The 19,961-nt window shown below is 49.5% G+C and overlaps 9 protein-coding genes across 9 annotated transcripts; 4 read left to right on the forward strand and 5 right to left on the reverse strand.

Annotated features, from left to right (window-relative positions):
- Nucleotides 1–11: 11 nt before the first annotated feature.
- N7489_000350 (uncharacterized protein) lies at nucleotides 12–3,586 on the forward strand (the record flags this gene model as incomplete). Its single annotated transcript, XM_056706105.1, has 2 exons — nucleotides 12–63; nucleotides 114–3,586. 2 exons carry the CDS (start codon nucleotides 12–14, stop codon nucleotides 3,584–3,586), a joined length of 3,525 nt encoding a protein of 1,174 aa, XP_056570407.1.
- Nucleotides 3,587–4,036: 450 nt separating this feature from the next.
- On the reverse strand, nucleotides 4,037–4,545 carry N7489_000351 (uncharacterized protein; the record flags this gene model as incomplete). The annotated part of the gene is made up of 2 exons (XM_056706106.1): nucleotides 4,037–4,334; nucleotides 4,424–4,545. 2 exons carry the CDS (start codon nucleotides 4,543–4,545, stop codon nucleotides 4,037–4,039), a joined length of 420 nt encoding a protein of 139 aa, XP_056570408.1.
- A 783-nt stretch (nucleotides 4,546–5,328) lies between these two features.
- On the reverse strand, nucleotides 5,329–6,308 carry N7489_000352 (flavin reductase family protein; the record flags this gene model as incomplete). The annotated part of the gene is made up of 2 exons (XM_056706107.1): nucleotides 5,329–6,220; nucleotides 6,271–6,308. 2 exons carry the CDS (start codon nucleotides 6,306–6,308, stop codon nucleotides 5,329–5,331), a joined length of 930 nt encoding a protein of 309 aa, XP_056570409.1.
- Nucleotides 6,309–6,458: 150 nt separating this feature from the next.
- On the forward strand, nucleotides 6,459–7,023 carry N7489_000353 (Dihydrolipoamide succinyltransferase; the record flags this gene model as incomplete). The annotated part of the gene is made up of 4 exons (XM_056706108.1): nucleotides 6,459–6,494; nucleotides 6,620–6,718; nucleotides 6,813–6,913; nucleotides 6,987–7,023. The coding sequence occupies 4 exons, from the start codon at nucleotides 6,459–6,461 to the stop codon at nucleotides 7,021–7,023; spliced, it is 273 nt and encodes a 90-aa protein (XP_056570410.1).
- Nucleotides 7,024–7,720: 697 nt separating this feature from the next.
- Nucleotides 7,721–8,211, forward strand: N7489_000354 (uncharacterized protein; the record flags this gene model as incomplete). The annotated part of the gene is made up of 2 exons (XM_056706109.1): nucleotides 7,721–7,835; nucleotides 7,886–8,211. The coding sequence occupies 2 exons, from the start codon at nucleotides 7,721–7,723 to the stop codon at nucleotides 8,209–8,211; spliced, it is 441 nt and encodes a 146-aa protein (XP_056570411.1).
- A 191-nt stretch (nucleotides 8,212–8,402) lies between these two features.
- On the reverse strand, nucleotides 8,403–9,011 carry N7489_000355 (uncharacterized protein; the record flags this gene model as incomplete). Its single annotated transcript, XM_056706110.1, has 2 exons — nucleotides 8,403–8,818; nucleotides 8,870–9,011. 2 exons carry the CDS (start codon nucleotides 9,009–9,011, stop codon nucleotides 8,403–8,405), a joined length of 558 nt encoding a protein of 185 aa, XP_056570412.1.
- A 2,251-nt stretch (nucleotides 9,012–11,262) lies between these two features.
- On the reverse strand, nucleotides 11,263–12,598 carry N7489_000356 (putative proline oxidase Put1; the record flags this gene model as incomplete). Its single annotated transcript, XM_056706111.1, has 2 exons — nucleotides 11,263–12,076; nucleotides 12,132–12,598. The coding sequence occupies 2 exons, from the start codon at nucleotides 12,596–12,598 to the stop codon at nucleotides 11,263–11,265; spliced, it is 1,281 nt and encodes a 426-aa protein (XP_056570413.1).
- Nucleotides 12,599–13,899: 1,301 nt separating this feature from the next.
- Nucleotides 13,900–15,727, reverse strand: N7489_000357 (L-glutamate gamma-semialdehyde dehydrogenase; the record flags this gene model as incomplete). Its single annotated transcript, XM_056706112.1, has 3 exons — nucleotides 13,900–15,384; nucleotides 15,440–15,547; nucleotides 15,605–15,727. 3 exons carry the CDS (start codon nucleotides 15,725–15,727, stop codon nucleotides 13,900–13,902), a joined length of 1,716 nt encoding a protein of 571 aa, XP_056570414.1.
- A 1,113-nt stretch (nucleotides 15,728–16,840) lies between these two features.
- mvp1 (sorting nexin Mvp1) lies at nucleotides 16,841–19,276 on the forward strand (the record flags this gene model as incomplete). Its single annotated transcript, XM_056706113.1, has 5 exons — nucleotides 16,841–17,330; nucleotides 17,407–18,158; nucleotides 18,258–18,353; nucleotides 18,416–19,009; nucleotides 19,067–19,276. 5 exons carry the CDS (start codon nucleotides 16,841–16,843, stop codon nucleotides 19,274–19,276), a joined length of 2,142 nt encoding a protein of 713 aa, XP_056570415.1.
- Between the last annotated feature and the right edge of the window lie 685 nt (nucleotides 19,277–19,961).

A 19,961-nucleotide genomic window follows, 5' to 3' on the forward strand; every position in this document is an offset into this window, starting at 1 on the left:
CCAATCTACCAATGGCTATGGGAACCGACGGACAGCAAGTCATACATCCCTTCTTCCGACAAGGTCAGAATGTGTCCCATAGCCGCAGGTGAATCCGAGCTTACAATGTCTAGAATTTGGTGTCTCGGTCAAATCTAAACCCTCAAACGAGCCAGTATCCCCCGCGAATACCCATGTACACGAGCTTCGACCGATAAGCAGCCAAAGCTCCACGCATGAGCAGGGGCTACAGGTCCTAGAGAACTGCGGTTCAAATGTCCCCAAAATAAACAATGGGAGTTCTGTGAATCTTGACGAAGACCTGAACGAAGATCGGAGGAAGAGGCGAAGAACGGACACAACCCAAACCACTGAACCCACGACTACTTCCAGTGCAGGTCTGTCAGAATGGCTCGGCTACAGCGTGACAAACAACAACCCTTCTTCAACCGATCATTCTCTCGAGACCGAAATCAAATTGCCTATACCTCAGCCCGAGCTTCCACCGGCGGAGACTCAAATTCCTGCAGATGAAACCCGATTATTGGCACCTGCCGAGAAGGAGAAGCCGGAGGGTCGAGTTGCAAGGACATCGGCAAGACAGAAAACCCTCAGACTGAATTCGAAGGGAGGGTTCCTGTCGTCACCCGCCTCTAGTCCTCCCCGAGAGACAAGAAACCGAGCACCTGGGAAGCGGGGGAGGCCACGGAAGGCTGTGAGCAAGGTGGCGACGATCAAGTATAGCGTTACCACAGAAAATAACCTCGGGAAGTTGATCGATGATATCTTGGATGGCCGAGTGGTTCAAAAACCCCCCGCCACTATACCCTCTGCTCAGCCGCGCAAGACGGAGAGCCAACCCAAAAAGCCCACACATCCGTTTTTCAGCAAGAAATCAGCACAGAAACCCGGGTCCGCGAGTGTGAATGGGTCTCAATCGGACAATCCAGACATGAGCGCGAACGTGCCTTCAAGCCAAACTACAGCTGGGGCGAAGCGGATAGTAGCAGCTTCGGGCAGCTCCTTTACGAGCTTCTCCCGTCGTGTCTCCAAGTTTCCCGAACTGCTTGATCCCCTTTGGCCACCGAGAGATCTCGTGCACGTGAGAGACGTTCACACACCCCCAGATGTTAATAATCGTGTCTGGCATACTACCCAAGACCGAAAAAAATCGAAGATTGCAGCTATCTCAATTAGGGACGAAGAAAATGTTCTTCTAGCTGGAACAGCTGAAGCAAGGAGGATCGCTCGTCTGTCCAAACAGGACTATGATGCCCTAGCTATTCTTCGGCATCCCATCCGACACGTTGCAAGCAGTCAAGTCTTGCATACGGCAATGGAACGACAGATGTCGTGGTCCTCACCAAACCGCCAATTTCCTTGGAATTCTTCTAGTCCGCCTCTTGCGAGACTTAGATCTGCCCTACTCACGTCAGTTTCAGCTTTCGATTGTGCAACCTACGAACCGCAGCTTTGGACACACAAGTATGCCCCTCAGTCAGCTGATGACGTCCTTCAGCTTGGCCGCGAACCCCAGATGCTTCGAGACTGGCTACGGCACCTCAAGATCACAGCAGTGGACACCGGGAAGTCGTCGAAAGAGAATGCGAAATCCAAATCGAAGCGGGAGAAAAAGGCGAAAAAGCGCCAGAAAGCCGACAAACTCGATGGTTTCGTTGTGTCAAGCGAAGAGGAGGCCTCTGAGATGGACAATCTCTCTGGCTCAGATGATGAGCTAGCAGGCGGCGTGACCACAACGCCTCAACGGACAGTCGTCAGGTCGGGAGACATAGCACCTGGTTTACATGGAGTAGAAAGAAAGAGTCCGATGACCAATGTGATTCTTCTTAGCGGGCCGGCTGGCTCCGGAAAAACCGCTTCTGTCTATGCCGTTGCAAAAGAGCTTGATTTTGAAGTCTTTGAGATAAATGCTGGAAGCCGACGGAGTGCCCGAGATATGCTGGAGCGGGTCGGAGATATGACGCAGAATCACCTTGTTCATCTCCTCAACGAATCCGAGAACCCAACAAACAACGACAAGGACTCTGCCAAGCAGAACAAGCTGAAGAGCTTTTTCAAAGGCCCATCCTCAAAAACTAGCAACGCGGTCTCCCAGCCTGGCGAACTTAGCCCTAAGCCCGACACTACGCCCAAACGACCCCGGGAGCAAAAGCAGTCTTTGATCCTGCTCGAAGAAGCCGATATCCTTTTTGATGAAGATCGGCAATTCTGGACTGGCGTCTTGACTCTCATCAGCCAATCTAAACGACCGATCGTCGTCACTTGCAACGATGAGAGCTTAGTCCCTACCCAGGATATGTCTCTTCATGCTATATTACGATACCGCAAGCCTGGTCCCGACTTCTGCGTGGATTACTTACTTTTGGTTGCCGCCAATGAGGGGCATATGTTAAAGAGAGAAGCCGTCACCAGACTTTATCAAGGATCCGGAATGGACCTTCGGAAGTCATTGATGGATCTGAATTTCTGGTGTCAGATGGGTGTTGGTAGTGAGAAAGCCGGCTTGGATTGGCTGCTTCCTAGTTGGCCACCTGGGTCGAACGTTGATCATGATGGGGAACGACTTCGGGTTCTGAGCCTCAACACCTACGAGCGATATATGGGTTGGTTCAACCGTGATATGATTGTGACCCAAGGCTTGGATGAAGAGACGGAAATCATCCACAACAGCTTTCAATCGTGGGGTCTCGGCCTGCAAGATTCCGAAGACATGGCTGGGAAGAATGAAATTGAACATCTGCCCCCTGATCAATTTCAGTCTACTCCAAAGACAGCGCAACTTGACGTGCTGTGCCGGGAAGCGGATTATTATGACATGAGAAGTTCTCTCGATATCCTTTGCTCCAACATTTCAATGGATGCTACCAACGTGAGTGTGATCGAACGTCCACAGAAATACCAGCTAATAATTGAACAGGATGTTATTGATATATCCGCCCCACCGCCGCGAGAAGGCTATAAATCCAACTATCTCGACAATTACCCACTCCTGCACACAGAGCTACGAGCGGAGTATTCATCGCTCAGTGAAGCTGTCGGCACTACCTTCGATGCCTTGATAAGCAGAACTTTCCGTCCCACAACCGACGAAGACTTGGAATCTTTATATGCGAACCGCGCCTTGAGCAAGGCCATCGTGTCTGCAATGCCTCCGCAAACCCCTCCATCCACTCTCCCTCAATTTCAGCGCATCTTTGAACCCATTATGCGAGCCAACTACTCAAACCCCACCCCAACCGCCCGACACGCCCCCTCATTCGAGAATGGAGTGGCACCTATCACGGAAGACCTGGCTCCATACATCCGCGCCATCATGGTCTTCGATGGTCGCCTCCAGCAATACCGCGAGAGCTTGTTTGCACTCACGGCGCAGGAGCAAGGGCGCGGCGAGAAGCGCTCACGCACGACACGTGCTAGTCGTGCGGCCCTCGAAGGAGGCGACAAAGCCTCAACGCGTAAGGAGAGATGGTTCGCTCTAGACCTGCCTTACTACAAAGTGCAAGGCACTGCAGGACCAGAGTGGCAGCATGTCTTGTTCCAGATGGGGTATTTCCATGTTCAACCTATGGTTGAGCCATCCCCCTGAGCGCAGTGACCATGTCTTGGATGACCGGGTCATGGAGAATGGCGAGTGATTGGTTTCGTGTCATGCACGACCCAATGTATTATTTATGAAACGATCTCGATGAATGATATAGCTACCTGTTTCAGTATCTACGTATGTACTATTTATCTACTATTTGTACCAGTCTTTGCTTTCGAACAAAGACATTTATCTACATCGCTGCAAACGCGGAGATTGTGCAGAGGAAGAAAAAAAAATAACTCGCTATTGTGTTACGGCCCAGATCGCTCGAAAGTCATAAAAGTACATTGAAGAGGAAAAGAACCTCAGAAACCAGCAGGCTCGCCCATAAGAAGCGACGCAGATTGAAGAAACCGTCCTGACCAGCAGGCACCTACCGAAAGTCAGCATCCAACTTCCTTTTGGTCATATCAATCAAACTGACAAGAGATATATCAAGCCACGCACTGACTAGGAAACAACCCTAGTAGCCACGGGCTTCGGCACCTCAGGACCATTGAACTGAGCAAGGTGATAGGGTCCATGATCCTGCTTAAAGTCAAAGATCGAGTCTCCAGAGCTACGCCGCGACTCAGAAGCATAGGCCCGACCATTCGATGGCGGTGCGCCCTCCGTGCCGAATCGCTGTGTCGCGTAGCGAGCATAGAAGCCTGAGTCGCGTTGGCGGTCTTCCAGGTCTTCGCGATTATCACGGCGCATGCGCTTATGGTAGAGGATTATCAGGACGATAATGGCGGTTAGGAGGAGACTGAGATATAATTAGTTCTGTTATTATAGGGATATAAACCCTGGGGTATAGCTTGGACTAGGGTGATGAAGGCGGTGATATGGACTTACACCCCTGATATCGCGGCGGGAATGCCGATCGTCACTGCTGCGCTGGTGGGCTTTGTGCAGCTGGACATGGTTTCGTCGCCATTGCAGTCCCGGCGGAAGACGGTAAGGAGTGTGGGGAGCATGATTCGAATGTTTCCTTTTTTTAAAAGAGTGTATTTTGATGAGAACCAGGAAATAAAAGAGTGAAGGGGTTCTCGGATCAGAAGGAATACAAGGGGAAGAAATATCCGAATAAGTGAACAACCGATGTCTGAAGACGTCTTGGAGAAAAACAGAAACAAAATAGAAACAAACGGCACAAACGAGCTATGTTTAGGACTGCATATCGCTTCTAATGACCCTAATGACCCTAATGACCGATGTGCGGAGTTCTCCAGAATTGAAGTTGATTCGTCGTATCAAATGAAAAAGGGGGTGGCTTATTTCGGTTTCTGGTTGGAATATGGGGTTACATTCCTTATTTTTTATGGGCATTTGCTTAACTGATTTCTTGAACGTTAAATTAATATAAAATTGATATAAAATCGTATACAATTACATGGAATCTTGGAACACCTGTCTCCAATGATCTTCCTTACTGACTTCTCCAGGGATTGTCAGTTCCACTATGGTGTGATTGGCCTTGAATATCCGTTGGAACCGATTTCGATGTTGATATCCCTCAGGGTTGAATAGTACATCGCTTTTGTCCAGGGAATTATTCACCACAATCCTCCGGGGCTGTCCACTAAATATAGTTGGCACCTGAGGAACAAGGCTAGAAGTAGCACCTCAGGCACCAATATGTAACTAGTTAGTTAACTAGTTACAAGATTCTACTTCATCATTTCTCAGGCTTACCATCATCCAGCTTAGCCAAAATATCACTCTTAGGCACCTCATCACTCCACTTCTTGCGCGGGTGCTCAAAAGTCGACGTAATCCGACCATAAGACATCCCCCCCAAGTTGACCAACAGGCCGCAACTTCTCCAAGTCAATATGACTATAATCTTCATTAGCAGTGCCCTCCTTGACCCAAAACCGGGTAGCCTTGATGAGCACAGTAGCAGCGAGGCTCATCCCAGGCTGCTGGTGATCCGTGAACTCCTTGATATCAACCACCTTGCCTTCTATGTTGAACACGGACTCAGCGACGCGGGACGGCTTCACCGTCCTCGATGGCGCCTCGTGTAGACCCGATACATCCCACTCCGAGACTCCGTACGGAGCATCAATGGAGCTCGCGTTCACTGCCTCGATCATGTTCTCTGACACTGTGTTGATCACACACTCCCCGGTCTCTCGGAGGTTGCGGTAGGTGTCTTTGACCCGACCGGGTCGAGATGAGAACCCCACTATGAACATTGGAGGATCGTGGTCGATGACTTGGAAGTAACTGAATGGGGAGAGATTCTTTTCGCCCTTGGGGTTGACGGTGCTCAAGAATCCTACCGGTCGAGGCGCAATACCCGAGATAAGGAGGCGGTAGTTATTGATCATCGGTCGATCTGAGGCGTAGGGATCGATTTCATGGTGTTTCTGTGCTAGGCTGGCTCCATTATCGGGCACTCCTTGTCCATACTCCCAGTTGGGATTTGGGGATTTGGTTACTTCGATGGGCTTGGAATGATCGAAGTCTGGGCGTTTGGCTTGGATCTCTTCGAAATTGCCGGTGTCTTGGACGATCTGATAACTTTTCTGTGCCGCAGCGGTTTCAGCTTCCGATGCCACGGCTGTTGCAGTGGAACTCATTCTTAGTCGGTTCAGTGATGGAGATCCATTGCGAGGTATAGAGATGGGTTTCGAATTCCAAGTCCTGGTTTCAGGTTAGACTCTGGCTGCGCTTGCGAACAAAGATCGACATACTGGAATATAAAGCGGCCAATTGTTCTCTTAGGAGTCATTTTGGATCTAATAAAGTACTCGATAGCTCGTCATATTATTTTGAAATCTCTTTTGAGACATCCAAAAAGAATCCGGGTACGTCTTCCGACTTCGGGATCCCGATCCGACATTTTCACGATAACATCTTGACCTTGAAAGGCTCGACCACCATGATCACGACCACAATCGCCATTTCGCATATGCACGTAAGCTTCTAAGATAAAACTCATAAAGCCCATAAGGCAAGGTGATTAACAAGGTGTTTAGCTTTTGCTCATTAAATATATACAACCAAAAACCAAAGAGTAGATTTAGTCTAACAAGCTCGCAGTCACAAGTGATTAAAGCCGCCGGTCAAGGCTGGTTCTCCGGCCAGATACCGGCAGATGCACAGAGAAACCTGATTAAAGGTACAATGACCGAAGTAGTGGTGAGTGTTAAGACAAACAATTCCGACTCAACCAAGACAATTTGCGTTGGTTATTAATAAGAAAAATAAAAACCCACCTTCGTTGTCTCCCCAGTTTCATACCACTGTGCGCAATGGCGCTGCGTTGGACCTCCAGAGCGGCCTTGCAGCTTCCCAGCAGGCTGAGACGTGCCCCGGGGCATGTTGCCCTCCCAGGTATTTCTTCTACCCTTGCCAGATCTGTTCACAACCAAGTGAGTTCGCCACTGCAAATCTGTACTTTCAGCAGTTCTTTGCGCAAGCATGATGCCAAGATTGTCGTGTGAGTCCCGCAAATGGCAGAGTCTATTACAGAGGGAACACTTAATGAGTCCGGGACTTTATCGACGCGGATGAAGAACTGGCTAGGATTGAGACCGACAAGATCGGTGTTTCTGTAAATGCCCCGCTAGCGGGAATCATCCAGCAGCTATTCGTTTGCGAGGGAGATATAGTCAACGTTAATCAGAGATCTAGGCCTCAAACATAGAACCAAGCCATACCTCTTTAGTAGATAGAAGGCTTTCCCTAGGCGGCAAATGTGCCCGATCCTCTGCCACCCGTCCACTGACTAAGTGGTCGAAAAGGGGGACCAGAGAGTTGTTGGCAGAGCCACCCACGAGTTCACTTGTACTGTCAGCCGTTGGCTGTTTCGAATCCAAGCCTGATACACCCGTGGACGTTTTGTATGGGTCCTAGCTAATCAAAGGCTGAAGTGGGCCCTCCCCCTGACTAGGAATTCTCTAGAATTACCTATTCGTCAATTTAGCTACTAGCTCCAGGCCCTAATAGGCTTGTTTCGACGGGAATGGCTTTGTGTCAGTTAAACTCCATTAACTTCCGGGTCGTACGTTCTAAGGTCCCGGGAGATCAAAATGTGGGTTTGATGGGCATATATATACCTAGGTATATATCTCAACTCTTTTGTGCTTCAAAGTAATTCTGTAACCATCCTCTTCCAAGCTCATACAACTATCACTCAAAATGCGTTTGATCAAGTCCATCTTCTTCCTTGCCGTACCCGCTATTGTAGCGGCGACTCTTGCCCCGGCTTCGTCAAACACCAAGGGCTATAAACCCAGTAGCCTGAACTGCGATGGTGCGTGGTGAAGAGAAAGAACGGCACGTTCTTTTACTGACTTGTAATAGCCGCCAAGGTTTCCACTGCCATCCAAGCAGCCGAGTGCTCCCACAACACTCGCATATCCGGAACTCAAACTTTCGCCATCTTCGAGACCGACCACCAATACGACGCCAACAACGGTGCTCCCTACGGCACATGCAGTGCTTACACCTGCACTGCCCCTACCAGTGTTGAATTGGAGGAGGATTCGGACTACTGGGTCTTCTACTGGAGCGATGCCGGTGACAGCACTGGATACGGCACGGCTTGTATTAAAGACCCCCAGACGGGAGAGTGTGGCTGTGAGAACTCGGATGGCACCTTTGTTGCTGGCAGTGACAGCTGCACTTAAGTGTGTCTGTGGTCATTTTCATTTTTGGCTTTTTTTGGCAATTAGCTGATCCCAAAGCTAATAGCCTTAGAAAAGCCTTGGCACCTGCAGGCTCAGATTTCAAAAATGGAGAAATTGTAGGTGGTTATGCCCCAACAGGGTTCATGAATTCTGCAGAAGATCGTATAGTTTGTTTAAGTAGTTGCAAGATATCAAACCCCAACAGATTGCATGATCCCCTCTACATCTAATTGATCTGCAAGATCTAATAATTCTCGCGGAGGAAGGCTGACGGACGAATTGAGTCCCAGTAGATCCCACTCAAACTCCTCGTGATCGAAGCCATAATGGTCTTCGTGAATTTCGTTACCTTCGTCCAGATTGACTTGCGGCAAATTGTGATTTGCCAATTTCGGCGTCAAGGGTGCAAGTATTTGCTCCAATTGCCTGAGTTCAAGCCTGCGAAGCGGCGCGGCCAGATTACCCTTTGAAATGAGTTTATCAAGCACTAGCGTCAGGTTGTCGCACCAAGCATCGTTAGAAATCACCGATGGGGCAATTGCACGGATCAGGTAAAGTACAAATGCAGAGGACGATGCGTCTTCGATTTGGAATGGTAAAAATGCGTCTGTAGCTCGGAATTAGTATTGATGCATTCAATGCAGCTAGTCAAGCATACCCATCAAGTCATCGTCAGCTAGAGTACGAAGGGTCTGGAGGATAGTCTGGGCGGAGTCGGCACAGCATTGTAGCAGGGATGCAACAGGCGGGGATAACCCGATAGTTTGGGATTTTTGTCTCTCTGTTCTTTCAATATGCATGTGGAGTGCGCACATCACTAGCGGTCTCGTTGTAAGTACCACGCACTGCTGTTGTTAGTTTATTACGAGAGATCAATGGTTCGGGGACAACCCACATGATGATGAGCCAGCATCAACCGAATAGCCATCTTCGAAGCACGGCTGACTAGCCCGTGGAAGTGAGCATTTAAAAATTCAGTTAGATCGTATGAAAGTTCGGCAATGCTGTGGAGAATAGACTGTGTACTTCGAACGAGCGTGTCATCGAAATCATTTCCAACCCCGTAGACGGCTAAGTCTTGTTAGCATCTCATCTAATGTCAATTAGACAAAGACCTACTCGTTAGAATCGTGGCCATAAGCCGGGAAAGCCGAACATGCAATGTCAAATTGACTTGTTCAACTGAATCATCCATCTCTGCTGGCAATTTAACCGTGATATCCTCATCTCTAATCGAGCTCGGGGCACCAATTAAAGCGGAGAATTCTCGGTCCAACATATAAACCACCCAAAAGATTGTTCTGCATCGTTTGGACAACTCCGGTCCACATATCCCCTCTGGTACATGTCTGTGTATTCCTTCGATGATACAGCCTCGTAGGGCATGCCCAATCTGTTCACATAATTAGACGAATCGGTACCCGTGAGAGATGATGAAACCCACATGCTGAAAGGCTGCTCTTCTCATATCTATTGACTGGAGATACACTGCCCCTAAGCTGAGTGCTTGGATACAAGCCAAAGGATCTTCGTCAACTCCCGACAAATCAGGCAACAGAGCCATCGCCCGCGATGCGTATTGATGACCAGGCGGTGTTCCAGAAGGATTCCTCTGTGTCAGGAACGCCTTTCCAAAGGCAAGAACAAGTAAGTATTGACAATACCAAGGTCTTTTGGAGGCGGCTTTCGCTGGTGGGTCCCGGTAGAATTCATGCAGGTCCTGCAAATAAGCACGTTCGTCAATCATAAAAGAAAGGAATCCAAAATAGAACTTGACTGTGTTGAATAAGAAGAGAGCATAATCCAATGGTGGCAGATTGGTGACATCAGGTATTTCGTCTGGAGGATATGGTCGCCAGGTTAACTTGAATGCCACGCCATCAATGTGAAATGGATCTGGTGGACAATTTGATTCGGGTACTTTTCTTCCTATCAGAGCAAGTACACGACGACAAAAGGACCATGACGATGTTGGTCCCATGTACCCTTCGATATTCGAGTTAGTAATGAGTTGGTGCGAGACGATAGATTAAACACTCACAGAATCGACCATCTGGTGTTTGGGCAAATGATGGATCCCGGTCAACCAAAGGATTCTGTGAGAATCTTGATCGGTGATTGTCTTGTTCTGCGCCACTTTCTGTCTCATGCTCTCTTTGAGGGGTCCGTGGAGTATGCAGGGGAGCTGCAATCCCTGAAAGCAAACGATGATCAGCACACCAAGAGCGAACACACATACAGAAAAAGAGTACATCATACCGATTGACATTGAACGCCATCCAATATCCGCTTGGTTGTCTAGCAGTGTGCTAGACGCTTGAGGGGTGGGAGGAATGTCAACATTCTCATCGCCTGTAAACAGTGCTCCTCCTAAGGGACTGTGATCAAGAGGAGCCGGGGGTCCATGTCGCCCGGGGTTTCCGCTTCTGGATATGTGTTCCTCTAGCTCTCGCAAGTACCTAGTGTGCATTAGTAAGGACAGTGTAGCCACCTGGGCAGTTGAGCTGCTTACCGTTCCGACACCGAAACCCGGGCCTCTTCCACGGGAAAGTGGCAGTGCTTCCTTTTTTCGTGCACATCTCGTGCAAGGGCTGACCCCCGAGCATTTGACCTTCATTGATCGACATCGCTCACACCTTATTATAATGTAAGTTTCGTATTCTGCTTTTTGGGCCAGTCGACTAAGTTAACTCACGCCTTCTGGCATTTTTTTGTTCTTGTCTGACTAGGTGTTGGTGGCATATCGGATTGGCACGCCGGGATGATGTATAGAACGAATGTGAATATAGTCTGTGCTTCCGGGGCGAGTCTCCGATATCAAATGCTGCAGAGTGCGGGGTAGAAGTCGGGAGTCGGTCCCGACTTTTCTTATCAGAGATAACAGTGCCACCGTCTATCTCAATTCATCACATGATTGGTGAGACCCTAACGGCATTGACTTTGCCTTGATTTATTTGGCTTCGTGCATGAACTGTGCATACTTGTTGGGATCTAAAGGCTGATTGGCTATGTTTTGCATTGGGTATCTAGCCACTAAAACATCTTCGGGACTCATCCGACGATCCTTCGCCACAACTCACGGCGCAATGCGGTCACCATGTGTCGTGTTCGTTCCACCGCCCCACGATTCTCGATTGCTCGGCGGTGCAGATATCCCATGCACTCAGCAACTGAGCCCCAAGGTAAGCACTTGAAAGCTTTTGGCACAGTCAAGTTCGCAGCAGAGGATTGTTCGAGAGCACGTTCGTAGTTTTGCACCAGTTCACAGCTGAGCTCGTCGGCCATGCCTTGGATTTGTCCACATTCCAGCATGACTGTAGGTTTATTGGTGAGAAGCCTATCCTGGCGTGTGGCAATCGCTTTGGTTGCACTAGCGGCGTTGTGGGTTGCGAGGAAAAGAGCGGCGTTAGGGAATGGGAGGTCCTCCTTCCCATCGGGCATTCGTTGACAAAGCAAGGTGTCAGCGATGAGGTCGTAGGACCGGTCTGTATCCGCCTGAGTGTCATGAATGAGAGAACGTGTTTCATGTTCGATATATGCCCCTCGAACCAACTTGATACCTAGGCTCCAGCCCTCTTGTGCAGCCAAGGTGATGTGGTGGTCAAGGTTGACCTTTGATCCCTTGAGGTAGCCCTGAATAGTATTGTAAACAATTGGTGTTGGTGATCTGTTATGTTTGCGCATCATTTCAATGGCCCAGTCATCGAGACCTTTTTGCAAGACTTGTTGCTCTGCATCCAGCCACAGACGTGAGCCCTGCTTTTCTGTCTCGATGCAAATCTCATCCACGGCTTTGACCATAGCCTCTGGCATAGGCTTTCGTGATGCCATTGCGTCTACTGCAATAGGGCCGGCGCCAGTCAATCTAGCAAAGAATCAGATTACATGTATAGGACAAGAGTACAGAGCTTCATACTTACTTCACGCCAAGGAAGTCACCAGGCCCAATCATACGCAGTGTCTCCAATGTCCCCTCCTTCCAGTCCTCAATTACCTGATAGCACTTGTCGCCGTACTGAGATGTGCCAGACTCATCGGTGGAACGCATTTCGTCATGACCCAACACTATCTCCTTAGAATATCCCAAGATGATGCCCTGAAATCCCATCTTCTTAACCTCTGTCACAGTTCTCAGGACTTCTTCCCTGTTTACTCCAGCACAAAAGTGGTTGTAGACCGTCCAGCGGAGAATCTTGTTCAAGGGTAGGTTCTGATCTGGGTTCAATAGCGGGGATTTCGATGTCGCAATGACGCCCATCAATGCTAGCGCAGGTCGCAAGAATAGCTTGGATGTCATTAACGAAGTCAAAAGCAAAGACCGTAGCAGTAGCTTCGTCGGCATTCGAGCCATGGATGAGACCTCGACGGGTGGTTTGATCGCTGGCATCGCGGCGTCATGAAAATGAGATTTTGTCGAATGAAGTCGGCAAACTAAGGCCGGCGAGATTTGGACGGAGAAGCCATGAGGGGGTCTCGTGAGAGTAGAACGAGGTAACATATTGGCTCAAGTCAAGAACGCAAACAGACAAGTATAAGGTTGCACTTGTGCTTTGTATAAAAGAATTCACGATAGCAACCACTTTCGCGTAACTCAGGTCGCTTCCACGGAATACTATTTGAAGCAGATGCTTTTTCTAGTCTCTACAATACTTTACCAGACCGCTACTAGCTACCCAACTATCCGGTTACCGATAGTCAGCTGGTCGTCCATCGGAGGACGACTCCGATGGAAGGAGGGGTTCCCGGACCAGGAATCTTGTCCCGCGATGCCAACTCATCATCTCCTTCACGGGGCTTTACTATCATTCAACTACCCAGGAAGGCAGTTCCGCACGATATCATTGCCCAGTTCCAGTACCGACCTCGTTCGAGGCTGCAGTGTTAGTTCCCATTACGTTTCCAGGCTAGGTGGGGTTGGCCAGTGACGGTCTCATGGTGTACTATTTAACCTTTAGTATTACCAGAGACTCATATATCTTTCTATTCGGTGATTTGGTTTAAATGTTGATATTTGGTTCTATCGTGCTATCAGAAGTTGCGTTCACGCGCCGGGGCACAACCTTGGAAGTCAGACTGGAGTATGAAATACCACATGTAATCTTTAATCAAGTGAAAATGAGTCTATTTAGGAGTCTACCTGACATTCTGTAACACGTTTGAAAGAAAATTGCTCACCGGACTTAGTTTCGAGTTCTGCCATACTATCTGGCGGGCATTCCATCGCTCTGGGAGTTGGTGAAGGGGCTCTGGTACGTAGTTCTCCGACACATAGTGAACAAGCTCCACAAATTCAACATGCAGCGATTCATACCCGATCATCCCAAGATCCTCCAGCTGGCCAAAGAAATGTAATATGATGTCCTAAGATGGCCTCCCGCGCGGATTATACCTTGTCTTACCTTCATAGGCTCGTTCTCCTTCCTCGTTGACGAACTTGATGAAGTAAACAAACCGCCTTGCAGTTTGTCCCTACTCACAAGTGCCCTCTTTCCACATTACAGGAATTTGGTTTTTAAGTGCCACCGTGCGATATTCGGCTGTGTTTTTACCATCAATGTGCCAGCAAGGTAGCCCTCTAAACTTTTCAATGGAGGAGATAGTGCCCTGATCCAAGTCTACAGGGAAGTAGATTGTCAGGACCTTATATTGTTCCCAGACCATGAGCTATATTTAAATTTCCCCGCTTTCCTAGACCTCGTTCGAAGGATATGTGACCTTTTCCAGAGGCACAAACTCTTCCTTGATTGTGCGAACGCTAACGAATCGCTGTAGGTGTGCCATAGTGCCAGTCTTATCGTTTGTACCCGAATCGCGGCTACCACCAAATGGCTGCTGGGCCACAGTAGAGCCGGTACACTTTGTATTCAAATAAAGCATTCCAGCCGCGTGTTTGAGAGTAGTCTGCGCTTGGCGACTGACATAGGGATCCTTGGCGAAGATACTTCCAGTCAATGCATAGCGAGAGGTTGAGTCAACCAGCTTCAATGTTTGCTCCCATTCAGCATCTGGGTAAACATAGATGCCAAGAATAGGTCCAAACAGCTCCTCGGATAAAATCCAGTGGTGAGGGTTGGAGGTCCGGTAGACGGTGGGATGCACGTAGTAGCCCTCCGCCTTGGAAGCCTTTCCGCCAACGATAAGTTCCAGCTCCGAGTCACTCTTTGCTTCCTCGATAAACTTGTTGAGTTTGTCAAATGAACGCTCGTGAATAACCGGGTTGACGAAGTTGCTATAGTCTTCGACATCTCCCACCTTAAGAGCTGCGGTCTCTTCTGCCAGGATCTTTTGGAACTCGGGCCAGACCGACTCTGCGACGTAAACGCGCGAGTTGGCAGAACACTTTTGACCCTGGTATTCAAATGCCGCTCGAATGGTGTTCAAAGCCGCGCTCCTCACGTCTGCGGATGGATGGACGACGCCCCAGTTTTTGCCGCCGGTCTCGCCGACCACTCGAGGGTAGGAGTTATAGATACCGGCACCAATGCCATCGCCGATCTTCTTCTGAATACCCTTGAATGTAGCCGTGGCCCCGATGAATGTCAGGGCCCCAAACTCAGGCCTCTTGAGAATGGTGCTGGTGACTTGCTCGGCATCTCCAGGCAAAAACTGGATAACGTCCTTAGGCAGACCGGCCTCACGCAGGATTTGATGAAGGAGCCAGCTAGCATGAAGTGCCGAGTCCGAAGGCTTCCAGACAACAACATTGCCAAGCAATGCAGCCGGTCCGATAAGCGTTGCGCCGAGTGCGGTGAAGTTGAAGGGGGCAATGGCGTATGTGAATCCCTCAAGCGGACGGTACTCCATCTTGTTCCAGTTTCCATCGAGCTGGACCCTAGGTTGCTGGGAGAACAATGCCCATGCTTCTTGGATGTAGTGGCGGAAGAAATCGGCGGTCTCGGCAGCGGCATCAATCTCTGCTTGCCAGATGTTCTTTCCTTGGCCAAGCATTGTGGCTGCAACTATTTCTGAGCGGTATTTGCCGGTGATGAGCTCGGAGGCTCGAAGGAAGATGGCAGCACGGTCTTCGAAGGGAGTATTTTCCCAGGCGGGCTTTGCCTTGAGGGCTGCGTCGATGGAGGCATTGACCTGCTCTGGGGTGGCAGAGGCGTAGTTTGCGACAATCTCGCTGTGCTTTGAGGGGTTTGGCTGGGAGCGGGATTCCTTAGTAGTGACCTAGTTGGTTATACGTCAGTTGGATCCCAAATTGGTATTCAGTATTCCCACGCACCTCTGAGCCGTTAATAGTGATGGGAATTGTGAAAGGAAATTGTCCCTTTAGTTTCTTGATAGTCTTGGTCAACTCAGCTCTTTCTGGAGAGCCTTTGGCGTAATTGAGCTGATTCGCTGTTAGTCAAAGTCCACCTGGGCAGCTATATAGTTTGGTATCACTGACCATCTTTTCATTTTCGAACTTGGGAGGGCTGAGCATGGTCAGGTATCGCCTTGAGGGTCCATTTAGAGCGCGAGGCCTGAGACAGTTAAGCCTCATTCCTCGAGTAATGGTAACAGGACGCATATTGGAAAAGAAACAGAGGTACACAGATTTCGGCTAATGTTAAAGCAAGAAAATTTTGCCAACACCCCGGCAGATACACTGCTACATATGATATTCATGCATGAGCTAAGTATACTAATCATCGGGAGGTCGTTCCGAGCGGGGAGCTCCTTGGGTTCACAATACGAGGAATGTCTTGCGACGAAGCTCCAATATCGGAGCAACCGTCCGATGCTCGATGTTCGATCAGAAGTCACTCCGACAGGCATATCTTTGGGGTATAGAAGTATCGGCATTCTTTGCGAGCACCACATGTCATAGAAACCTGGTTCTCTCTTTTGGCGGAGATCCCTGAACTTGCTTTCAACTAGAAGTTCGTAGTCCGTGGGCTGTTGAAATGCCCAAGTTCGAGACTATCCCATATCAATCAAAGGTTATACACAGAAATGTCCATTTCACAAAGCCCTTTTTGATCTTTTGCTGCTGTCTACCCAATACACTGAGAGGGGGCAGAAAATACCCATATGACCAGGCATCTAAAAAGACTATCTGAGAAGACCACTAAGACTGCGGCCGCATAATCCGAATATTCTTCTACTTCTATACATACATATGTAGTATCTTATAGTTCGCCAGTGCTCCAGGGCTGTTGATCTCCGATAACATCATCGCTAGCAGATATTCTGCTCATTTAAATAGAACGAGAATGGGAACAATAGTAACCAGCAGGATTCCAACCCAAATTCAGCCTTCACGATGTGCGTAATGGATGTGGCCTCGAGGTGATATATATACCTACCTAGGTAGGTAGTTGTCCACAAGTAGCTGGTACAATTCGCTCTGCCTGACTAACCCGGTTGGGCGCGGTACTAGTGACATTGGAGTTTGCTATCTCTTACCTCCTCGAACCCGAATTGTCAGTGGACTTTTTACACTTCCTATTGCGTCCCATCGGTTCGAAAATCGAAGCGTCCCCAGGGCTGTTTTTTCGAAGTGGAGAGTGGTGCTCGTATAATTCGTGCGACCAGCCCCCCCTCGGGAGCTCCGCTTGATCGTCAACATCGTCATTGCCATCACCTCCACACCTGACCCCGACAGCTCTCCCGGCGCAAACATCACCCCGTCGGTTTCCTGATGTCCTTATTCGGCACATCTCCGGAGGATCCCTCTGCGGGTGATCCTGCCAGATCCAAGTCCTCGCTGTTTGCCGACGAACCGGCTACGGGCGGCTCCTCGCTGTTCGCCGATGACGACGGCGACGATAGCTCCTCTCCTTGGAACGCCCAACATAACACCGCCAAGAGAACAGCCCGGCGCGACCTGGTTCGGACCTTGCTTCCCAATACCGACGTGCCTGAGAGCTACATTGACGCATACGACCTGATTCTGAACAGTGGGGACAGGGTTGGCTCCGGCATTGGGTTGACCTCTGTTCGGGAGATCCTTTCAAGCAGCGAGCTCACTGCGACCGACCAAAGCAAAATCCTAAATCTTGTTGCTTCTGGTGACCATGAAAGCTTTAGTGGACTCGGTCGTGGCGAGTTCAATGTGTTGTTGGCCCTGGTCGGCCTAGCGCAAGAAGGCGAGGACCTCTCCTTTGATGCAGTGGACGATCGCCGCAAAAGTAAGTTGATTTTGCGCAGTTCGGCATTTCTTTATTTATTACTCGGGATAATCCCTTTAACGCGGAGTCTATGTAGAATTACCCCAGCCAAAATCTGGCTACCTCGACAGACTACGAATGGCCGGCGACGCGAGCTCTGAACAACCATACCAGCGACCTGCTACCCCCCCTTCCCAACCTCCTCCCTTGCAAACCCCCGGCTCCACACAATCGCAAAGGTTACGACGACCGTCATTGGGTGGATTGGAGTCAGACCCGTGGGGCAGTCCAGAATTACACCGCGGCCACAACCATGAGGTAGGAAGCGCCGAACCACGTATATTGAATGGATTCGGTAGTGTGAGGTCCACGACGAACGCATGGTCTAGCAAGCCGATTGTAGACACCACACAAAGCAACGCGATTCAACGGGAGCATTCCAATGGTCAGACGGAGGTTGCGCCGCCTAGCAGTTCTGGATCTGGATGGGGGAACAATAACTTCAGCGGAGCGGGTCCGAGCGACGAAAGCAGCTTTGGGGGCACAGCGCCTCAATCACTAGGTGGCTTTGGTCCTGCAATGGAAGAGCCCAGCAATATTACACCACGGCGCCTGTCCCTTGGTCTTGGCCGATCGACAAACCCACAGGTAGAGGAGACTGTCACGGTCACGTTGCTCCCCGAGAAAGAAGGCTTGTTCATGTTTCAACACCGAAATTATGAGGTCAAGTCTGCGCGGAGAGGTAGCACGGTTATTCGGCGTTATAGCGATTTTGTCTGGCTATTGGATTGTCTCCAAAAGCGATTTCCTTTCCGGCAATTGCCTCTTCTTCCCCCAAACGGGTTTCAGGTATGCACAACGCTGGTTTAGCGCACCTAATCGCTTACTCACAACTATGAAGTCAATGGCACTCACCTCTCAGCGGATTCATCTTCCTTCCTCGAAAAGCGCCGGCACGGACTTGTTCGATTCACCAACGCCCTCGTTCGCCACCCCGTCCTTGGCCAAGAGCAGCTAGTGATCATGTTCTTGACAGTTCCAACAGTAAGCTCCCCCTTTGGCTTTTTAGGTATTTTAGTCGAGGCAGATAATAACCCTGAAATCAGGAACTTTCAGTGTGGCGAAAACAGGCCACAATATCAGTCCAAGACGAGTTTGTCGGCCGTGTCCTCCCACCGGATCTTGAAGACTCATTACCCGCCACTCTGGACGAAACATTTGAAACGGTTCGCAGCGGTGTCAAGCGTTCCGCGGAGATCTATATTAATCTTTGTACTCTGCTTGAGCGATTGGCTAAGCGCAACGATGGTCTGGCTGCTGACCACCTCCGGTTCTCACTTGCCCTGCAGTCCTTGACGGAAGTCACGAAAGACACGTACGCAGTGGATACGAGTGATATCCCGTCCCTTAATGCAGGTATCACAGCTACCGCTCGGCATCTCTCCACCAGCCAAAGTCTGCTGGAGGACGAAGCCCGAGGTTGGACCGAGGGAGTTCTAGAAGACCTAAAACAGCAACGTGATTGCTTGGTCAGTGTGCGCGAAATGTTCGATCGGCGAGATCGCTATGCACGGAACAATATCGCGCAGCTGGAACGGCGCATTGAGACCAGTGAGCAGAAGCTGCAGGACCTACGCGCCCGACCCTCGGGCACAGTAAAGCCCGGGGAGATCGAGAAGGTGGAGGATTCTATCTTTAAGGTGAGTTTACGTATTTCAATGACACCCACAGTGATACTAACTTTGATTGTCTACTAGGACAAAGAATCCATTGTGCAACAGCATGCTCGGGGCGTCTTCATCAAAGAATGCATCCGTGATGAACTCGTCCACTTCCAGCAAAGCCAGTATCACATCAGCCGTCTGCATCAGGACTGGAGCCAGGAGCGTGTCAAGTACTCCGAACTTCAGGCGGACAACTGGCGTGGCTTGAGCGACGAAGTTGAGAGGATGCCGACGGGCGTGTAACTGGGCAGCATTGGGCCTCGTCACCCAGGTGGTACATCCATTGTACATAACAGCCCGCCGGTGGACTTGGAAATCTTCGTATCGTCTTTTCGGAGATACGCGCGGGGGGCGCGGGATGCGCAGTGTGCATCATGCATCCCATTGATGGAGTCTTTGCTTTTTCTTTACCTTTTATTCTCCATATTTCCCCGGAAATACTTCGTATGTATGTTCACGATGTTGGGTTCTCAGCATCAAATTCCCCCTGGAAGTTTGCAATCCGTCTGAGACTATTTGTTTTGCTTTTACACAATTCCCAATTCGAGTTATTGATTGTATTCTGGTTCTGATATTCCTGGATACGTACCTATTGCATGTAGTAAAGGGGAATCCTACATACCAAAGTACATACTTGCTAGTTACTTAACAGTCTACTAAGATATTATTAAGTTATCAATCCATATCGTACTGTATATTCCGTACTCGTACATAAATCACAAAATGCGCCCCGATTCCCCACTAGAAGCCTCCATAATAATAGCCCAGAAGACGCCACCGACCCAACTGACCCAATAAATCTCGATGATCCTTGATTGGAGTCTTGGCAGGGCTGGTCGATCTTAGATTACAATACCATTACCATACGACTACATTACAGGGCAACTGGAAAATCAGACACATGCGGTATGCTGTTTATGCAGTTGGA

Source organism: Penicillium chrysogenum (genome assembly GCF_028827035.1).
Source record: "Penicillium chrysogenum strain IBT 35668 chromosome Unknown utg000001l_segment0_segment0, whole genome shotgun sequence".
Classification (NCBI taxonomy): domain Eukaryota; kingdom Fungi; phylum Ascomycota; class Eurotiomycetes; order Eurotiales; family Aspergillaceae; genus Penicillium; species Penicillium chrysogenum.